This window comes from Sus scrofa, chromosome 4, assembly GCF_000003025.6.
Source record: "Sus scrofa isolate TJ Tabasco breed Duroc chromosome 4, Sscrofa11.1, whole genome shotgun sequence".
Lineage (NCBI taxonomy): Eukaryota > Metazoa > Chordata > Mammalia > Artiodactyla > Suidae > Sus > Sus scrofa.
Genome location: NC_010446.5, coordinates 80,081,107 through 80,104,240, shown reverse-complemented (window position 1 = coordinate 80,104,240; position 23,134 = coordinate 80,081,107). Strand labels below are relative to the sequence as shown.

At 38.3% G+C, this 23,134-nt stretch overlaps 1 protein-coding gene across 6 annotated transcripts in view; it reads left to right on the top strand.

Annotated features, from left to right (window-relative positions):
- SPIDR (scaffolding protein involved in DNA repair) overlaps positions 1-23,134 on the top strand; it is a 315,808-nt gene that overhangs the window by 86,504 nt on the left and 206,170 nt on the right. For all 6 annotated transcript variants that reach the window (XM_021090636.1, XM_021090640.1, XM_021090638.1 and 3 more), the window contains 2 exons: positions 5,051-5,298; positions 20,538-20,635. In XM_021090636.1, coding sequence (XP_020946295.1) covers positions 5,051-5,298; positions 20,538-20,635 — 346 coding nt within the window. The remainder of the gene's footprint in view (positions 1-5,050; positions 5,299-20,537; positions 20,636-23,134) is intronic.

The following is a 23,134-nucleotide window of genomic DNA, read 5'->3' as shown; positions in this document are numbered from 1 at the left end:
GGGTGCATGTGTCTCTTTTAAGTAGAGTTTTGTCCGGATAGATGCCCAAGAGTGGGATTGCGGGGTCATATGGAAGTTCTATGTATAGATTTCTAAGGTATCTCCAAACTGTTCTCCATCGTGGCTGTACCAGTTTACATTCCCACCAACAGTGCAGGAGGGTTCCCTTTTCTCCACAGCCCCTCCAGCACTTGTTATTTGTGGATTTATTAATGATGGCCATTCTGACTGGTGTGAGGTGGTATCTCATGGTAGTTTTGATTTGCGTTTCTCTTATAATCAGCAATGTTGAGCATTTTCTCCTGTGTTTGCTGGCCATCTGTATATCTTCTTTGGAGAAATGTCTATTCAGATCTTTTGCCCATTTTTCCATTGATTGATTGGCTTTTTTGCTGTTGAGCTATATAAGTTGCTTACATATTCTAGAGATTAAGCCCTTGTCCGTTGCATCATTTGAAACTATTTTCTCCCATTCTGTAAGCTGTCTTTTTGTTTTCTTTTGGGTTTCCTTTGCTGTGCAAAAGCTTTTCAGTTTGATTAGGTCCCATGGGTTTATTTTTGCTCTAATTTCTATTGCTTTGGGAGACTGACCTGAGAAAATATTCATGATGTTGATGTCAGAGAATGTTTTGCCTATGTTCTCTTCTAGGAGTTTGATGGTGTCCTGTCGTATATTTAAGTCTTTCAGCCATTTGGAGTTTATTTTTGTGCATGATGTGAGGGTGTGTTCTAGTTTCATTGCTTTGCATGCAGCTGTCCAGGTTTCCCAGCAATGCTTGCTGAATAGACTTTCTTTTTCCCATTTTATGTTCTTGCCTCCCTTGTCAAAGATTAATTGACCATAGGTGTCAGGGTTTATTTCCAGATTCTCTATTCTGTTCCATTGGTCTGTCTGTCTGTTTTGATACCAGTACCACACTGTTTTGATGACTGTGGCTTTGTAATATTACCTGAAGTCTGGGAGAGTTATGCCTCCTGCTTGGTTTTTGTTCCTCAGGATTGCTTTGGCAATTCTGGGTCTTTTATTGTTGCATATAAATTTTTGGATTGTTTGTTGTAGTTCTGTGAAAAATGTCATGGGTAATTTGATAGGGATTGCATTGAATCTGTAGATTGCTTTGGGTAGTATGGCCATTTTTACAATATTGATTTTCCCAATCCAGGAACATGGAATATCTTTCCATTTCTTTACATCTCCTTTGATTTCTTTGATTAAAGTTTTATAGTTCTCGGCATATAGGTCCTTTACCTCCTTGGTCAGGTGTATTCCGAGGTATTTGATTTTGTGAGGTGCAATTTTAAAAGGTATCGTATTTTTGTATTCCTTTTCTAATATTTCATTGCTGGTATACAGAAATGCGACTGACTTCTGAATGTTAATCTTATAGCCTGCTACTTTGCTGAATTTATTAATCAGTTCAAGTAGCTTCTGGGTTGAGTCCTTAGGGTTTTCTATGTAGAGTATCATGTCATCTGCATACAGTGACAGTTTGATCTCTTCTCTTCCTATATGGATGCCTTTTATTTCTTTTGTTTGCCTAATTGCTGTGGCTAGGACTTCCAAAACTATTTTGAATAGCAGTGGTAAGAGTGGGCATCCCTGTCTTGTTCCAGATTTGAGTGAGAACGCTTTCAGTTTTTCCCCATTGAGGATTATATTTGCTGTGGGTTTATCATAAATGGCTTTGATTATATTCAGGAATGTTCCCTCTATACCCACTTTGGCGAGGGTCTTGATCATGAATGGATGTTGGACTTTGTCAAATGCTTTTTCTGCGTCTATTGAGATGATCATATGATTTTTGACTTTTTTTTTGTTAATGTGTTGTATGATGCCGATTGATTTGCGTATGTTGAACCATCCTTGTGAACCTGGGATGAACCCAACCTGGTCATGGTGTATAATTTTTTTGGTATGTTGTTGGATTCGGTTGGCTAAGATTTTTTTGAGAATTTTTGCATCTATATTCATCAATGATATTGGGCCACTTTCTTTTCTAACATCTGGGAGTCCTTAAGTATTGTTATATCTCTTTTCTTATTTTCTTTTAAATTCACTTCTGTCTACTCCCACTACCACTTAAACCTCTTTATGTTTTGCTTTGATTGTGGAATAGCCTTCTAACTGTTTTCCCTACATGCTTTTACTAGAGTGTGTTCTTCAGAATGCTTGGATGATCGTTCCATATTCTCATCCAACTTGGTTAGGCCCTATTGGAATGTCCCGTGGCTCCCCTAGTGCCTCTGAATAAAGTTGCCTTCTCTGCTGTGGTGTGCAAAGCACTCAATAGCCTTCTCTCTGTCAGTTGCTGCTTATAGATTTTCTGGCATATGCTCTGTTCTGTCTGGCCTCATATGTGTGATCCTCCTGTTCCTTGTCCCTGGATGCACTTCCTTCTCTCTCTGCCTAATAACTTAGACTTAGCATGCAGTTTTAGGTGGCAGTTCCTTATTAAGCAGCAGCTCTTTCTTTTGTCCCTATTCCCTGGGCCCTACCTATTCCCATGGAGCCTGAACAAAGCTTTAGTTGCGATACATCTGCAAAGTTGTTTTATGCCTATTGCATTCTGAACTCCCCATCCCCACAAAGCACTCTGTCCCCTTCGCTTCTTTATTTGTGTGCCTAGCACAGGTCACATGTGGGCTGGTTATTTGTTGACATTTTGCTAGGACAGTGGTTCTCAACAAGTGGTGATTTTGCCCCCCAGGGGACATTTGGCAATGCCCAGAGATGTTTTTGCTTAGTCACGACTGGTGGGGAGTGATGGTACAATCTAGTAGGTAGTGCCCAGGGATGCTGCTGTCACCCTGCAGTGCATAGGACAGGCCCTCACATTATCCAGCCTGAAATGGCAGTAGTGCTAAGGTTGAGAAGCCCTGCTTTACCAGGGAGGGCAGAACTTGAGAGTACTAAAAGAAAAGACATTCCACAACAGAAAGATGAAATTAAATTTCGAGTTCTCGGAGGAGTTCCCGTCGTGGCGCAGTGATTAACGAATCTGACTAGGAACCATGAGGTTGCGGGTTCAATCCCTGCCCTTGCTCAGTGGGTTAAGGATCTGGCGTTGCCATGAGCTGTGGTGTAGGTTGCAGAGGCCGCTCGTATCTGGTGTTACTGTGGCTCTGGTGTACGCCAGAGGCTATGGCTCTGATTCGACTCCTAGCCTGGGAACCTCCATATGCCACAGAAGCAGCCCTAGAAATGGCAAAAAGACAAAAAAAAAAGAAAAAAGAAAAAAAAATTGGAGTTCCCTAGCAATATATAAAGCTTTCATTGTTGAGGAACTTAATTTTCAGTGTAAGCTGCTCTGGTTCTTTTTGCACCCTCTTGTTAATACTTATTCAGAAAGTGTTATGGGGAGAACACACAACCCTTGTGCATTTATTAATGGGTTAGCAGCATTTAGTAATTAAACACTTTAGTAGAGTTACTCCTGCGGCACAGTGGGTTAATGGTCCAGCTTGTCTGTGGTGTTGCTGGTTTGATCCCCAGCCGAGCACATTTGGTTAAGGATCAGAGCTGGGGCATAGGTTGCAGGTGTGGCTGAGATTCAATACCTGGCCCAGGAACTTCCATATTTTGTGAGCACGGCCAGAAAAAAAAAAAAAAAACTTTAGTAATGCAGTAATTTAGGCACACAACTGAGACTGTGAAAATGATAGTGAAACAAAGCTCTTCATTTGAGAATTCCTTTAATTTACTTTTTCATACTTTAAATGTGCCTGGTAACAGGTGACTGCCCAAGCTGGTTTTTAGAGGAGATGTGGTGAGCTCTTTTTAAGCTCTTAGAAAGGTTTTTAACTCTAAAATCTTCAAAAAAGGCCGCATGTGAAAAGCCTTTTGTCTAACGTGTGTAGATTAGGAAATGATGAAAACCGTAATGCCAACCTACATGCATACACATGCACACACTTATACCCACAAGTGATAACCCTCATTTACTTGTATCCTCTTCACTGTCTCTAGCCACGTGCCTGCAACAGTACCGCTGACACAGTCCATGCTGACCATCAACAGAAAGGCTCCTCTTGAGAGTCCCCATAGCGGCACTGAATTGACTGGGTACAGAAGATCCATTCAACTAAATATACAATTTACATTTAGTAAATATTAAGTTTAGCGTAGGTATCAAATTAGGAGGGGCTACTAATAGGCTGGAAAATTAGAATGTTAAAGGATAAATTATTACTGACATTAGAACAATGTGGGACTGATCTGCAAAACCAAGTATTGGGAAAATAAAATACCTATGACACTTAAAAGTTTTAGTGTATGTCTAACAAAGACAGAAAACACCACAAAAGAACGTTTCGATTCTTCTCTTTAGGATTGGCTGTTGAGTATGAATTCCTGTTTTATAATCTGGTTTTCAAAAAAAAAGTCTTATTTATTTGGTAGTTCAGTAATTTGAATAGAAGAAAGAAGAAACAATTTTGAAAATGTTAGGAAGAAGATTCAGTGACTCATTCCTGTTGATATTAGCAGTTTCAGACTAGCCTCTAGGAAATATTATATTGGAATTGTGTGGGAAAAGTCAGTTTCTCATCTTTATCCTTGGAGAATACTTTGGTAAATAAAGTGTTTTACACTTGAAGAGAATTTTCTTAGTTTGGTTTTTAACAAGTATTGAATACTAGTTACCCCACTTTAAAAGTCAAAATCAAAACAATACTTTTTCCCTATCCCTGTGAGATTACAATGACTGTGATCATTCAGGTTGTTGTTATTAGTTCAGTTTCTGAAACTGAGATATTATGTGTGGCACATTTCTTTTAGTTCATTGAAGGAAGAATGAAATATTTGTACTGAATTTGGTGGATTCTGTGAAATATTGTCTGTGTTGCAGTTGATTTAATCTCTTGTCTTTGAGTCTGTGACTTGCTTGCTTTGGATTTTGTGTCAGAATAGAAGTTTAAGCTGTAGATACCATATTTACAAAGTTATTTCAGTGAATATAATCATAAGGGAATAGAATAGTAGGCATATATAAATACAGATTTAAATAAAGAGTTCTCCGGGTTTAATTGCGTTTCTTTTAATATTTTTCAGACAAGTCCTACAGAAATTTTGGAGTATTCATCAGATAGTGAAAAAGAAAATGACTCGGAGAATGCCTTGTTCATTGATTCAGAATCCTCTCACAAATACCACATGGATTTTGGATCAGATGGAAGACGGGTTATGGAGAGATTGATAAACCCGAAGCTAAAATCTACAGAACCTGTTTTATCCACACCCCAGAAACACACAAAGCTTCCCAAGACTCTAGAAAATTCAGCGAGAAAGAAGCTTTTAAGGTTAAATTACACCTTTTTAAATACTTTTTTAAAAATTTTCCTCTTTCTTAAAAAACCCGAATACCTAAAATGTTAATTTAAGAATACTTACTTGCTTGGGAAGGAAGATTAATGGAATAGAATTGTAATTCCAGGAATCATTTACGGAGTCCTGATTTCTGGAAGCAATATATGGAATTGTTCATCTGAGTTGAGCAGTCACTGTTTCAGTCATAACCAGCTTATATAGACTGTTTTCCTTAATGGAAATTGGTTATTTATGTTTATCAAATTTTATTGAGCACCAGTGTTCCAGTGTTGTCTTAGACAAGTAAGATGAGAAAATGTGTGTTCCTGTTTTCGAGTAACTTATATCTAAAGGGGGAAGTAGAAATATAGACTCTAGAGGTTACTTTTGTGATTGTGGTTGGCCAGGGAAACACTTACAGATGTAGAGACTTATGAGAGCAAGGATTCACAGGCAAGAAAGTGGCTGGTGTGCTTGTGAAGAACAAATAGGGGCCATGGGGGGCCCAGAAGGGTGTGTGAAGGGGTCTGGGATGTGCCATGTGAGGGGGCATGTCTCAGCCCTGCATTGTACATCATCTCTTTTGTGTTTTAAATTAGAACAAAACAGTGAAGACAGAACCCTAATGAAAGTGAGAAGGAGAACTTGTGGGAAACAGTGCCACCAAAGCAGGCTCAGTAGAGAGTTTCAAGGAAAAGGAGTACAGTAGAAAGTATAAACATGGCAATGAAGAACATGGTGTGGGATCTGTTTAGGGTATGTCTACATGAAGATAGGGCAGGTATGATACACACCAAGCAGAGCCCAATGACAGTGTCAGGCAGTGTCGGTGAACTGCTGTGGGAGGAGGCGAGGGGCTCAAGGAGTAGAGACAAGAAGTGTCTAGAATCTGGGATTCAAGGTAGAAAAGGAGTGGAGAACTAAGCTTGTTTGGGCATGAATGAGTTCCAGTGTCTAAAGCGATCCTAGAGAAAAGGTGAGGTGGATTTATAGAATAATAGGGAAGACCCATGGAGACAGGGGAGTTAGGGGTAATTGCCATTAATGTCCAGGAAAAGAAATGGGGGAGGGAGGCCTGCCTTAAATAAAGGAGTGGAGGGAAGAATATGAGGATGTAACCGAGACTCGTGGGATGAATGTAGTGTCCTGAGTCAGTTGATGCCCATTTTTTGTTTACATAAAGTAAGACAGAAGGCCTTATGCCCAGAGTGAGGAAGTTATAGCCTCAAATGAGAATGGTAGTGGTTTGTAAAAATCTCTGGAGAAAAAGGGAAAGGAAGCTAATTAGAGGGATTTGAATATCATTGTTTAAGTCGCAACAATCCTGCACAATTACACAAAATCCTGTTCCCAATCCTATTGAGGACATACTGCCTGGCAAGTACTGTTTCATGTCCTGGAGACAGGACAGTGAACAGAGGCTTCAGTGAAGGCCCTGCTTGTTTTGAGGGGAAGGCCTGTGTGTGTGTGAGGAGCCAAGAAGTAAAGTAGTTGTCATGTCAAAAGGAAATAAACTTTATCGAGAAAAAGCAGAAAAAAGAGGGATAGATGGCTGGTTTAAAATGGGATCAGGGAATGGGCTTAATGAGCAGCTGGGAAGAACAGAGCTGACATTTCCTGAGATGAGAGGAAAGGGGATTTATGGTTTGTTTGGTTTTCCTTGGTGGGAAAATGAGGAGGCTTTTTGAAGAGAGTAAGGTTATTAATCTTTTACTTTCTCTGTTATAAATTGACTCTTCAGGTTCTTTTCACAGTTTACTGGGCTTTGAATTTTTCTCATTATTTTCATTCCATACTTTCAAATAAAAATTGGAGTTTCCCAGCTTTGCTCTTTGGCATTAAATTATTTTATATGTGTACATATATTTGGATCAATGTATAAAAGTTTATATTTTATGTGGTCAGTTTTGTCAGTCGGTCATATTGTGCACATCATCTCCCCCCCCCTTTTTTTAAAGGGCTGCACCTGAGGTGTATGAAAGTGCCCAGGCTAGGGGTTCGAATCAGAGCTGCAGTGGCTGGCCTACACCACAGCTCATGACAACACTGGATTCTTAGGCCACTGAGTGGGGCCAGGGTTTGAACCTGCATCCTCATGGATACTAGTTGGGTTCATTACTGCTGAGCCTTAATGGGAACTCCCACAATTAGTTTTTATTTATTTTTTATTTTATTTTTTTGTTTGTTTGTTTTTTGCCATTTCTTGGGCCGCTCCCGCAGCATATGGAGGTTCCCAGGCTAGGGGTCGAATCGGCGCTGTAGCCACCAGCCCACGCCAGAGCCACAGCAACGCGGGATCTGAGCCGCGCCTGCGACCTCCACCACAGCTCACAGCAATGCCAGATCCTTAGCCCACTGAGCAAGGGCAGGGATCAAACCCGTAACCTCATGTTTCCTATTCGGATTCATCAACCACTGTGCCACGACGAGAACTCCCAATTAGTTTTTAAACATAGAAGTTATTCTGCATCCTTAACAGTAATAATCTTCTTTTATATGTATTGTGTTCTTTCTTTCTTTCAGTTTTATTGAGTTTTTTTTTCTTTTTTCTTTTGTCTTTTTTGTTTTTTTTTGTTTGTTTGTTTGTTTTATCTTTTCTAGGGCCGCACCCACGGCACATGGAGGTTCCCAGGCTAGGGGTCCAATCAGAGCTGTGGCCCCCGGCCTACACCAAAGCCACAGCAACATGGGATCCCGAGCTGCATCTTCGACCTACACCACAGCTTACGGCAACGCTGGATCCTTAACCCACTGAGTGAGGCCAGGGATCAAACCCGCAACCTCATGGTTCCTAGCTGGATTCTTTAACCATTGAGCCATGACAGGAACTCCAGTTTTAGTGAGATTTAATAGACATATAGCACTGTATAAGTTCCAGCATGACTTGACTTATATACATTGTGAAATACATTATAAATTAATATCTTCACCTCACATAGATACTAAAAAAAATTGAAAAATGTTTTTTACCTCGTGATAAGAACCTTTAGTATCTACTCTCTTAGTGACTTTTGTATATATCGTAAAACAGTGTTAACCATAGTCATCATGTTATATATTACATCCCCAATACTTATTTATCTTATACCTGGAATTTATACCTTTTGACTTCCTTCATCCAGTTCTCCCTCCTCCTGCCTCTGCTTTGGGTAGCCACAAGTTTGAGCTCCTTTCCTGTAAGTTTTTTTTTTGGACTCCACATGTAAGTGAGATTATATAGTGTTGGTCTTTCTCTGTCTGACTTATTTGACTTAGCATAATCCATCCTCTGAGTCCATCAGTGTTGTCATAAATGGAAGGTTTTTCTTCTTTATTATGCCCAAGTAGCATTTAGTATTCCATTGCATATATATACACAAGGCATTTTCTTTATTCATTTATGGGCACTTAGGTTATTTCTTTATATCGGCTATTGTAAATAATGCTACAGTGAATGTGGGCGTGCAGATAACTCTTTTTTTTTTTTTTTTTTTTGTCTTTTTGTCTTTTGTTGTTGTTGTTGCTATTTCTTGGGCCGCTCCTGCGGCATATGGAGGTTCCCAGGCCAGGGGTTGAATTGGAGCTGTAGCCACCAGCCTACGCCAGAGCCACAGCAACGCGGGATCCGAGCCGCGTCTGCAACCTACACCACAGCTCACGGCAACGCCGGATCGTTAACCCACTGAGCAAGGCCAGGGACCGAACCCGCAACCTCATGGTTCCTAGTCGGATTCGTTAACCACTGTGCCACGTCGGGAACTCCCAGATATCTCTTTGAAGTAGTAATTTTGTTGCCTTCAGATATATACCCTGTAGTGGAATTATTGAATCATGTGGTAGTTCTATTTTTCATTTTCTGAGAAACTGTCCTACTTAGTGGGCTGTATCAATTTACAGTTCTACAAACAGTGCAAAAGTGTTTTCTTTTCTCTACATTCTCATAAGAATTTGCTATCTCTTGCCTTTTTGATTAGAGTCATTCTCACAGACATTAGGGATGACACCTCACTGATTTGATTTGTATTTCCCTAGTGATTAGTGATGTTGAGGACCTTTTTATGCACTTGTTGGCTACTTGAATTTCTTTAGAAAAATGTCTATCAGCCTTTTGCCCATTTTTAAATTGGATTTTTTTGCTATTGAATTATATGAGTTCATTATGTATTTTGTATTTGATATATATTTGATTATGTATTTGATTCATCTTATCAGATGTATGATTTTCAAAAATTTTCTTCAATTCTGTAGGTTGCCTTTTCATTTTGTTGATTATTTTGCTATACAGGACCTTTTTGGTTTGATGTAGTTCCACTTGTTTATTTTTTCTTTTGTTGTTTGTGCTTTAGGTGTCATATCCAAAATATCATTGCTAGGACCCCTGTCATGGAGTGTTTTTCCTGTTTTCCTCTAGGAATTTCATGATATCAAGTCTTACATTTATTTTTTTGGAATGATTTTTATTTTTTCCATTATAGCTGGTTTACAGTATTCTGTCAATTTTCTACTGTACAGCAAGGTGATCCAGTCACACATACCTGTATACATTCTTTTTTCTCACATTATCATGCTCCATCATAAGTGACTAGATATAGTTCCCAATGCTGTACAGCAGGATCTCATTGCTTATCCATTCCAAAGGCAATAGTTTGCATCTGTTAACCCCAAATTCCCAATCCATCCCACTCCCTCCCCCTCCCCATTGGCAACCACAAGTCTGTTCTCCATGTCCTTGGTTTTCTTTTCTGTAGAAAGGTTCATTTGTGCCGTATATTAGATTCCAGATATAAGTGATATCATATGGTATTTGTCTTTCTCTTTCTGACTTACTTCACTTAGTATGAGAGTTTCTAGTTCTATCCATGTTGCTGCAGATGGCATTATGCTGTTATTTTTTATTGCTTCAAGTCTTACATCGAAATCTTTAATCCTTTTTTTTTTTTTTTTAGGGCCACACCTTTGACATATGAAGGTTCCCAGGCTAGGGGTGGAATCAGAGTTGTAGCTGCCAACCTACACCACAGCCATAACAACACAGGATCCGAACCACATCTGTGACCTACACCACAGCTCATGACAATGCTAGATCCTTAACCCACTGAGCAAGGCCAGGGATCGAACCTGTGTCCACATGGATACTCGTCAGATTTGTTAACTGCTGAGCCATGACAGGAACTACCTTTAATCCATTTTGAGTTAGTTTTTGTGAGTGGTATAAGATAAAGGGTCTAGTTTCATTCTTTTGCATGTGACCATCCAGTTTTCCCTGCACCATTTATTGAAGAGACTGTCTTTTCTCAATTGGGGTGTTCTTGGTTCCTTTGTCAGATATTAATTGACTGTATATGCATGGATTTATTTTGGGGCTCTCTATTCTGTTCCATTGGTCTGTGTGTCTGCCTGTTTTGTTTTTTAGGGCTGCACCTGTGGCATATAGCATTTCCCAGGCTAGGGGTCAAATCAGAGCTGCAGCTGCCAACCTATGCCATAGCCACAGCAACATCATATCTGAGCCGCATCTGTGTCCTACACTGCAGCTTGCAGCAACACCAGATCCTTAATCCACTGTGCAAGGCCAGGGATCAAACTGGCATTCTCATGGATACTAGTCGGATTCTGCTGAGGCACAACAGGAACTCCTATTTGTCTGTTTCTGTGCCAGTACCATACTCTTTTGATTACTATAGCTTTATCTTATAGCTTGAGATTAGGAAGTGTGATGCTTCCCACTTTGCTCTCTCTCAGGATTTCTTTGGCTATTTGGGGTCTTTTACAGTTCCATATAAATTTTCACTTCTGTAAAAAAATTCCGTAGGAATCTTAATATGAATTGCATTGACTCTGTAGATGGCTTTGGGTAGTATGGATATTTTAAATTCTTCCATTCCATGAACATGGGATATCGATTTGCTTGTTTGTGTTTTCTGTTTCTTTCATCATGATTTTATATATAGAAAGACCTAAAGCCTGCACAAAACAAAACAAAACAAAACAAAACTCTGTTAGATCTAATCAACAAATTCAGCAAAGTTGCAGGATACAAAATTAACATGCAAAAATCAGTTGTAGTATTGATATAGACACTAGTAATTCCTTTTACAGTAACATCAAAAATAGTAAAATACTTGGGAATAAAATCAGCCAATGAGATGAAAGAGCTCTACAGTGAAAACTATAAGACATTGTTCAAAGAAATGATGAGGGTTTTGACTGTGTTCAGTTAGACATTATATATCTGAGTAGGAGTAGGAGTCTGGACTTCACCTGACAGGGTTTGTGTTAGATGTGAATTTGTAGTCTTCAGTGTCCAGATTGCTTTTAGAGCACAAGCCAGGTCATTTCATAGATCAAGCACACATTGAAAGGAAAGTCTGTCAGAGAATCTGTGTACTAGGCACTCTGCAGTGGTTGAGGCACAGAGGAAGAGGCTGCTGAGGGAGGAATCAAATCTAAGAGAGCATGATGTCCTGGAAAGCAAGTGAAGAAATGTATTTAAGGAGAAGAGAGGATAGCCATTTGAGACTGATGCTGCTGGGTTTGCACTCTGGAGAGCAGGGAATGTGGAGCCTTCTCAGTGGAATGGTCAGGAAGGACCACATTGCTGTGGGTTTAAGAGAGAATGGAAAGAGAGAAACTGAAGATAGTATGAATAGAAAATTCATTGTGTTTTGCTCTAAGAGGTACAAAGAACTGTTTGTTAATTGAAAGGAGTTAGGAGGTTGAGTTTTTTTATGAATGAGAATGACAGCATTTTTTATGTGTTGATGGAAAGGGTCATCAGCAGGGGAAAGAGAGGATAACTGCCAGAGTTGTGTCTGTCTTGATGAAAGGGGTTTACAAATGGAAAAGTGTCCTGGGTATTAGGAACAACAGGGATATCCACTCATCACTTTTATTCAACAGAGTACTGCAAGTTCTAGGCAGGGTGATTAGGCAAGAAAAAGAAATAAAAGACATCCAAACAGTTGAATTGAAACTTGTCTTAATGACACACATTATATTATACAGAAAACCCTAAAGACTCCACTAAAAAAGTGTTAAAAGTAATAAATGAATTCAGTAAAGGATGTAAAATCAGTACAGGCATACATTATTTTATTAGTGCCTTGCTTCATTGTGCTTTCTAGACATTGTGAGGGTTTGTTTGCGTGTTTTACAAATTGAAGGTTTGTGATGATCTTGTTTTGAGCAAATCTATCTGTGCCATTTCCCAGTAGTATTGTAAATTTTTTAACATAATGATGTTGCACACTTAATAAACTACAGTATGGTATAAGCATAACTTTGATATACACTGGGAAACCCAAAAGTTTGGGTGATTTACTATATTGCCATCTCAAATATTTTATGATCATCTGGAACTGAACCCTCTGTATATCTCTGTATAGAAAAATCAGTTGTCTTTCTATATGGTAACCACAAACCTATCCAAAAGAGAAATTAAGAAAGCAATCCTATTGACAGTTGCATCAAAAAGAATAAAATATCTGGGAGTAAATTAAGCTAAGCAGGAAAAAAACCGCTACATTTAAAATTATAAGACATTTTTTAAAATTACTCAATGAATTTTATTACATTTATAATTGTACAGTGAGCATCACTACCTGATTTTATATCATTTCAATCCCAAACCCCCAACCCATCCCCTTCTGGATCTGAGAAGATGTTGCTGTTGTTTATGTTGGAGACTGTTTGTCCCATGTTTTCCTCTAAGAGTTTTATAGTGTCTGGTCTTATATCTAGGTCTTTAATCCATTTTGAGTTTATTTTTGTGTATGGTGTTAGGAAGTGTTCCAATTTCATTCTTTTACATATGGCTGTCCAGTTGTCCCAGCACCACTTATTAAATAAGCTGTCTTTTCTCCATTGTATATTCTTACCTCTTTTGTCATAGATTAGTTGACTGTAGGTACGTGGGTTTAATTCTGGGCTTTTATCATGTTCCACTGATTACATTTCTGTCTTTGTCCCAGTACCATATGGTTTTGATGACTGTTGCTTTGTAGTATTGTCTAAAGTCAGGAAGCCTGATTCCTCCAGCTCCATTTTTCTTTCTCAGGATGGCTTTGGCTATTCTGGGTCTTTTGGCTTCCAAACAAACTTTAAAATATTTTGTTTGAGTTCTGTGAAAAATGTCCTAGATAATTTGATAGGAATTGCATTGATACTGTACATTGCCTTAGGTGCTATAGTCATTTTGATAATATTAATTCTTCCAGTGCAAGAGCATGGTAAGTCTTTCCATCTATTTGTGTCATCTTTGATTTCTTTCATCAGCATTGTACAGTTTTCAGAGTACAGGTCTTTTGTCTCTTTAGTTAAGTTTATTCCTAAGTATTTTATTCTTTTTGATGAAATGATAAATGGGATTGTTTCCCTGATTTCTCCTTCTGATCTTTCATTGTTAGTCTATAGAAATGCAGTTGATTTCTGTGCATTAATTTTGTATTCTGTGACTTTGCCAAATTCATTGATGAGCTCCAACAGTTTTCTGGTAGAGTCTTTAGGATTTTCTAGGTATGGAATCATGTCATCTGCAAATAGTAATAATTTTACTTTGTCCTTTCCAATTTGGATTCCTTTAATTTCTTTTACTTCTCTGACTGCCATGGCTAGAACTTCCAAAACTATTTTGAGTAGTAGCAGTGAGAGGGGTCATCCTTGTCTTATTCCTGATCTCAGTGGGAATTCTTTCAGCTTTTCACCATTGAGAACGATGTTCACTGTGGGTTTGTCATCCATGGCCTTTATCATGTTGAGGTAGATTCCCTCTATGACCACTTTCTGAAAGGTTTTTATCAGAAATGGGTGTTGGATTTTGTCAAAGGCTTTCTCCGCATCTATTGAGAGGATCGTATGGTTTTTATTCTTCAGTTTGTTAAAGTGGTGTATCACACTGATGGATTTGTGGATATTGAAGAACCCTTGCATCCCTGGGATAAATCCCTCTTGATCATGATGTACAATCCTTTTAATGTATTGTTGGATGCAGTTTGCTAGTATTTTGTTGAGGGTTTTTGCGTCGATGTTCATCAGTGAAATTGGCCTGTAGTTTTCTTTTTTTGTGGTATCTTTGTCTGGTTTTGATATCAGGGTGATGGTGGCCTCATAGAATGAGTTTGGGAGTGTTCCTTCCTCTGGAATTTTTTGGAATAATTTCAGAAGGAGAGGTGTCAGCTCTTCTCTAAATGTTTGATAAAATTCACCTGTGAATCCATCTGGTCCTGGACTTTTATTTGTTGGAAGTTTTTTGTTTGTTTTTTTTTTTTTTGTCTTTTTTGCCTTTTCTAGGGCCGCTCCTGCAGCATATGGAGGTTCCCAGGCTAGGAGTCGAATCGGAGCTGTAGCTGCCACCCAGAACCAGAGCCACAGCAACACGGGATCCGAGCCACATCTGCAACCTGCACCACAGCTCACGGCAACGGCGGTTCCTTAACCCACTGAGCAAGGCCAGGGACCTTACCCGCAACCTCATGGTTCCTAGTCGGATTCGTTAACCACTGTGCCATGACGGGAACTCCTGTTGGAAGTTTTTTAATCACAGTTTTGCTTTCAGTACTTGTGATTGGTCCATTCATCTTTTCTATTTCATCTTGGTTTAGTCTTGGAAGACTGTATACTTTTCTAAGAATTTGTCCATTTCTTCTAGGTTGTCCATTTTATTGGCCTATATTTACATGTAGTAGTCTCTTATTATCCTTTGCATTTCTGTGATGTCTGTTGTTACTTCTCTTTTCTCATTTGTAATTTTATTGATTTGAGTCTTCTCTCTTTTTTTCTTGATAAGTCTGACTAAGGGTTTATCAGTTTTGTTGATCTTCTCAAAGAACCACCTTTTCATTTCATTGATCTTTTCTATGTTTTTCTTTGTTTCTATTTCCTATGCTCTGATCTTTATGGTTTCTTTCTTTCTGCTAACTTTAGGTCTTGTCTGTTCTTCTCTCTCTAGCTGCTTTTGATGTAAAGTTAGCTTGTTTATTTGAGCTTTTTCTTATTTCCTGAGGAGCTTTTTCTTATTTCCTGAGGTGGGCTTGTATTGCTGTGAACTTTCTTCTTAGAACGGCTTTTGCTGCATCCCATAGGTTTTGGAGTGTCGTATCTTTGTTGTCATTTGCTCCTAGATATTTTTTAATTTCCTCTTTGATTTCTTCAGTGATCCATTGGTTGTTTAGTAGCATGTTGTTTAGTCTCCATGTGTCCGTATTTTTGCAGTTTTTTTCTTGTTGTTGATTTCCAGTCGTATAGTGTTGTGGTCAGAAAAGATGCTTGATATGATTTCATTTTTCTTAAAATTACTGAGGCTTCATTCGTGGCCCAAAATGTGATCAATCCTGGAGAATGTTCCATGTGCACTTGAGAAGAATGTGTATTCTGATGCTTTTGGATGGAATGTCCTACAAATATCTATTAAGTCCATCTGGTCTAATGCTTCATTTAGGGCTTGTGTTGCCTTGTTGATTTTCTGTCTGGATGATCTGTCCATTGTTGTAAGTGGGGTTTTAAAGTCCCCTGCTATTATTGTGTTATTGTCAATTTCTCCTTTTAAGGTTATTAGTTGCTTTATTTATTGGGTATGTTGGGTGCATATATATTTACAATTGTTATATCTTCTTTTTGGATTGATCCTTTGATCATTTTGTAATGCCCTTCTTTGTCTCTTATATTCTTTATTTTAAGGCTGTTTTGTGTATTATGAGTATTGCTACTCTAACTTTCTTTTGATGCCTGTTTGCTTGGAATATTTTCTTCCATCCTCTTACTTTCAATTTGTATGTGTCCCTAGAAGTGAAGTGGGTCTCTTAAAGACAGCATAATAAAATTATAAGACATTGATGAAGGAAATTAAGAAAGACAAAAATAAATGGGTATATATACTGTGCTTATGGATTGAAAGAACTAGAATAGTTAAAATGTCCACACTACCCAAAGCCATCTATAGATTCAGTGCAATCCCTATCAAAATTCCAATGTCATTTTTCACAGATATAGAACAAACAATCCTAAAATTTGTGTGGCTCCACAAAGATCCTGAATAGCCAAAGAAATCTGGAGAAAGAAGAACAAAGCTGGAGGAACCACACTACCTGATTTCAAACTGTTATTACAAAGCAATATAATCAAAAAAGTATGGTATTGGTATAAAAATGTACATATTTCAATAGAACATAATAGAGAGTCCAGAAATAAACCTGTGGATATATGGCCAATTGACTTACTACAACAGAGCCACAAATATACTATGGAGAGAAATTGGTCTTTTCAATAAATAGTATTGGGAAAATTGTACAGCCCACATGCCAAAGAATGAAACTGGATCCCGTCTTACACCATACACAGAAACAATTCAAAAGGTATTGGACTTTAATGGAAGATCTGAAAACATAAAAGACCTAAATGAAACACAGCTGGTAGTCTTCTTGACCTTGGTCCTGATGTTGAATTTTTGTATTTAATACCAAAAGCAAAGGCAACAAAAACAAAAATAAATGAGTGGAACTACACCAAACTAAAAAGCTTCTGCATGGCAAAGGACACCATCAGCAAAATGAAAAAGGCAACCTTCAGAAGGAAGAAAATATTTGCAAATCACATATCTGATAAGAGTTTAATGTCCAAACTATTTAATGAATTCATACAATTCAATAGCAAAAAAAAAAAAAAAATCAAACACTCTGATTTAAAAAATAGGCAGATTAACTGAACAGACATTTTTCCAAAGAGCACATTCAAATGATAAACAGTATGTGAAAATATGTTTAACATCAGTGATAATCAGGGAAATGGAAGTCAAAACTAAGTGAGATACCATCTCACATCTATCAGAATGTCTGTCATCAAAAAGACAAGAGACAACAAGTGCTGGCCAGTATGTAGAGAAAACGGAACCCTTGTGCACTGTTGGTGGGAATGGAAATTGGTGTAACTACTGTGGAAAACAGTATGGAGGTTCTAAGAAAGTTAAAAATATATCTACCATACAGTCCAGAAATACTCCTTCTGGGAATATATCATATGAAAGAGGTGAAAACTTATTATAAGGTGGATAAGTTCTGAGGATCTAATGTAAACATGGTGACAGTTATTGAAAATATTGTATTGTGCAATCAAAATTTGCTAAGAGAGTAGAATTTAAATGTTTATACCAAGGAGTTCCTGTTATGGCTCAGCAGGTTAAGAACTTGAATAGTATCCATGAGGAAGAAGGTTTGATCCCTGGACTTAGTCAGTGGGTTAAGGATCTGGCATTGCCCGAAGCTGTGGCATAGGTCACAGATGTGGCTCGGATCTGGTGTTGCTGTGGCTGTGGCATAGGCTGGCAGCTGTAGCTCTGATTCAACTCCAGGCCCAGGAATTTACATATGCTGCAAGTATGGCCCTAAAATAAAAAAGTTTACGTCTAAAAGCAAAGAAGATAAATATATGAAGTAATGGTTCTCTCTCAATTAAGTAAAGGGTGGGGTTCCTTTCACATGTATACATGTATTAAATCCCACATTTTTCACTCTAAATACAAATTTATTTGTCAAATACATCTAAATAAAACTGAAGAGAAAAAGGAAACAAGAAATGTTAATTTGCATGTATTGTAGAAGGGGTCTTATTGAACCTTATTTGTTTTTTAAATGTGTAGGAGGTTTTTACTAGAATTAATGATTGTTGATCATAGGTTATGGTGTTTCCATCCCTAAGTTGTGGTGCTTCTGCTTGGAATTCCTTGCAGGAATTCTTGGAGCAGAGGTATTCTGTGACCGAATGACTAAAAACAAGGTGGAAATGCAGATTCTTTCTTAGGCTTCAGATGTTCCTGCATGTGGAGAACTGTTCTGCATTCATTTTTACTCTTGCTTTTTACCTTTCATCCTATAATTCCTACAGTTTTTTGTGAGATTCTAGGCCTGACATTAACCATATGCTACTTTCAGATTGTCTTTTGTCTTTGTTTTGCTTCTCTCTAAAGTCATAAGATTGAAAATCAGCATTTGGGAGTTCCCGTCGTGGCGCAGTGGTTAATGAACCCGACTAGGAACCATGAGGTTGCGGGTTCGATCCCTGCACTTGCTCAGTGGGTTAACGATCCAGCATTGCCGTGAGCTGTGGTGTAGGTTGCAGACGCAGCTCGGATCCCGGGTTGCTGTGGCTCTGGCGTAGGCCGGTGGCTACAGCTCCAATTCAACCCCTAGCCTGGGAACCTCCATATGCCGCAGGAGCGGCCCAAGAAATAGCAACAACAACAACAACAACAACAAAAAAGAAAATCAGCATTTGGCAGATATCTAGATCATTGGGCAAAGCATACAGTGTTTTGCCTTTTTTCCTTGTGTTTATTATATTATTAGTATTTTTAAGTAGTAGGTATTCTTTAACAGACTGTGGGTATGTTATTGAGGCTGGAGCCAGACTGCCTGGTGTGCATCAGCTGTGCCCCTCAGTAGATGTCTCAGCGTGTGCAGTGTTGAAGTCCCAGTATCACCTGTAAAATGCAGATGACAGTAGTACCTGTTTTCATTGTGTTGTTTAAAGGCAGTGTATAGATGAATTACTTCATTGTAAACAGAATGGTATGAAGAAGGACTTGCACAAATATAGATTCTTTGGGCATATTTGTGATTAAAATTTGTTTTTATGAATGTTGTTCACACACACGGTCAGAAATAATTAGTGCCTAAACAAAGTAGGTGGTAGTGATAATGCATATGATATATATTAAGATCCTTCATCATTGTGGAAAGCATAGGGTGCAAATAAGAATCTTAACAGAATTGGAGTTCCCGTAGTGGTGCAGTGGTTAGCGAATCTGACTAGGAACCGTGAGGTTGCGGGTTCGGTCCCTGCCCTTGCTCAGTGGGTCAACGATCCGGCGTTGCCGTGGGCTGTGGTGTAGGTCGCAGACGCAGCTCGGATCCCGCGTTGCTATGGCTCTGGCGTAGGCCGGTGGCTACAGCTCCGATTCGACCCCTAGCATGGGAACCTTCATATGCCGCAGGAGCGGCCCAAGAAATAGCAAAAAGACAAAAAAAAAAAAAAAAAAAAAAAAGAATCTTAACAGAATCAGTAACACCAATGACTAGCATTTCTTGAAGGTTTACTAAATGCCAGACACTGCTAAGTCCTTTCTGTTTTCAACAACTGTTTTCAGTAAGTTCCCTTCATGGCACAGCAGTTAACAAACCTGACTAGGATCCATGAGGACACAGGTTTGATCCTTGGCCTTGCTCAGTGGGTTAAGGATCCGTCATTGCAGTGGTGTAGTTCACAGATGCAGCTCAGATCTGGCATTGCTGTGACTGTGGAGTAGGCCGGCAGCTACAGCTCCAATTCTACTCCTAGCCTGGGAACTTCCATATGCCACCAGAGAGAGGGAGAAGAGAGAGAACTTAGTGAAATGACTAGTGAACATACTTTTATAAGAGAATACGTTGAAACATTATGTAGCTGTAGTCACAATGAGGTTTAACAGCTGAGCCTGATTTCTCTTGAGATCACAGGTGTGTCAGGAGCTACTGACTTTTTGATTCAGTATAAACTATGCAGGTAGTTTATACTGAATGAAAAAATACAGATGTGTTTATATTTGTCTATCTATCTATCTATCTATCTATCTATTAATAAGAATTGATGGCTAGGGGCTCTTATGAAATGCCCGTGTAAACATTGTTGAGTTGTTCTCCTACCACACATGGGGGTTTTCGTCTTTGTATAATATTGGTATTCTTGTTTTATGTTTATGATTAATACTCAGTTATCTCTGTTGGCCAAGGTAATGGCCCATACCCACATCCTCTTATTTGAATGTTCTACTTATTAACAGCATACAGGCTTTATACTTGACTACAACTGGGAACCCATTTTACTTTTATCTGTTTGCTCCTGTCTGCTGATCAGATTGTAAGGTATACCATGGCATGGCTTGTTGCCTTCTTCATATTCTTGACATCTGGTGCTTGCCTAGGTAGAGCAGGAAACACGTAATGAGTACATATTTTTGGAATAAGTAAACTGAGAAAGAATAGTCAGGAAGTTGGACTGATCTCAGAGGAGCCCATATTTCTAAGAACTAGAAAACTGATCTTCCAAATAATCTTAAGAGATTACTAACCTAGAAGGATTTGGCCTCTAGGAAGAGAATATAGTATTAAATAAGTCAAAATTTTCATGCTTTATTTCTTCCTGATTGGAGGCTATAAAATATAAATGTTTCAACAATTCTGAAGCTTTTCTTTTAACTAAACTTAATACATTATAATTCATTGAACAGAGGCGGGCTAGCAGAAAGACTAAATGGACTGCAGAATCGAGAGAGATCTGCCATTTCTTTGTGGAGACATCAGTGTCCTTACCAGAGGACACGTTCAGGTAAGGCTGCACTGCCATCTGTGAGTAAAGAATATGCCAGTTAATGGAAAAAATAAAAATCATTATTAAAAAAATGTATTTTTACAGCAAAATATATGAAGTTGATCATTACCACTTTCATGCCTTTTTCTCCAGGTGTCTAAAGAGCTGACTTGGAGGGTTCTATGTTATACCTTTTTCTTGCTGTATCTATTCTAGTAGCTTTCAGACTTTTGTGACATAGTAAGCAGTACATCTTATGTCATCTCTCAATACACACACAACATTCACACACACATGCACATCTGAAGCAAACATTTAATAAACAACACTGGCCTCAGTATATGTGAAATACCAAAATCCTGATCTCACTAAATTGATGCAGGATCCTTCTAATGAGTTGCAGCATGCTGATTGAAAGTTGCTGCTACAGCTTCTCATTATAGTGAATTAACCAAATTGTCAAGCACAGAGCTGGTGGTTGGGTTAGAAAGGTACCATCAGACGTCTGTGATTGGATGCCTGGACTGAAGGGAAAAGCCGTGTTTGACTCCAATACCAAATAGTTTACTTGGGATGTTCCTTATGATTTTCCTTCTTAAATTTGAGAATAGAGGATATTTAATCATGCCGTAAATGAAAAACAAAAGCAATATAAAACAAAAAACTAGAGCCAAATGTTAATCCATGAATTTTATAATATGAATATATAACCATCTCCAGTGGTATTTTCTGTTAGAAGTCTGAATATTTAGGAATTTGGATTTTGCTTTCTGTTTCTTTTCCTTAGATAAATTTCTTATTTTTCATATCTGTGAATCCTCCCCTTAATGCCTTGTACAAAATTATGTCTTTTTTTCCTTTCCTTTTGATATGTTATTATAAACATTTATTAGGAGGAACATTTCAGTATTCAGTGTTTTGCTTCCTTTGTGGCCTGGCAGAAGAATTTTTTATTTCAATATAATTTTTTTTCCTTTCTATATGTTTATAGCAACTGAGTAAATAAAAGAAAAACTTGCAAATATTAAATAAAGATAACTCTCCTAATAAATAAATAAATAAAGGTAACCCCCTAATCCTAAGAACTGAAATTGAATAAACAGCTGAAATTCAATGATGAATTTATTAAAATATCTCCATTCTTAATCTAAGCTCTCTAACTCTCTTAATTTCCCTGTCAAAATGAGTATAATTGTTGAGCCTTGCCTTATGAGCTGTACTAACAATAAATCTGATACTGCATGGGAAGAACATGCAGCCTTTAGGGCAACCCCAGACTCCATAGGTGGTGGAAACAAGAGGTGCTGTCATTTTGAGGTCAGTTTCCCTGCTGCCGGCTCTGGCAGAAGCAGCCAAGAGCAACATCTCCTCCTCCCCCTTGGGATCTGGGTTTGCAAGGTACCACAGTCAGAATCCCATCTTATTTCATTTACACTCAAGAGTGTTACTTAGCTTTGGTTAATTTTGACTGATCAGATGACTGTATTAGGCTTGGCTTTACTTTCTTCTGATGGGTTTGAGAAATCTAGGAGTTAGTAGTAAATTTATGAACCACATCTTGGTTTTTGTTCTGGATATTAAGTATAACATATCTCCCCAAGACATCTCACCATGAATATCTTTATTCATCTCCCTCAGATATGATAAATTATAGTTTACATAATTAATCTATAATTATAATTATTTAGTCTGAGGCCTTTCTTCCCAGGTTTCTTCCATTTGAGGAATGTCATTTAATTATTTCACATTTGAGAGGGATATTGAGCCTGCTTACTAACTAGAAATATTTGAGTGGGTGTCTCTACCATATCTTTCTGTCTTTTTAAAAAATTTTTTCATGTTTAGATAATTGTAGATCCACATGAAGGTCATGCCACTGTGAGAAATAACACAGTGGTTCCTTCCCCTTCACCTCTTTCCCCCAAGGATGACATGGCCCCTAGCGCTAGTAGCTGACACAACCAGGAATTGATCCAGATAGCATTCGCCAGCCTTGCTTAGGTTTTTTTCAGTTTACGTGCACTTCTGTGTGTTTTGTTTATGTAATTTAATTACATATGTACATTCAGGTATCCATCACCACACTCTAGGTACAGAACACTTATCACCAGGATTCCTCGTTCTGCCTTTTATGGCTGTGCACGCCTCTTCCTGCCCTCCTGATACCTTGTAACCACCAGTCTATTCACTCTTTCCATATTATTGTCATCCCCAAAATGTTACATAAGTGAAATAATATAGTAAATAACCTTTTGGAATTTACTTTTTTCACTCAGCAGCATTCCTTTGAGATTTACCAATGTGCATGTGTCTATGTTGGTGAGCTGTGCTATGGGTGTACCAGACTTTGTTTAACTGTACACGTGTGGAGGGACATTTGGATCATTTCTAGGATTGGGCAATCATAAATAAAAGTGCTATGAACAAGATTTTGAGTGAACACAGGTGTTTAATTTTCTGGTATAAATGGGCAAGGGTTCAGTTGCTAGGTGTTAAAATAAGGGCATGTCTAGTTTT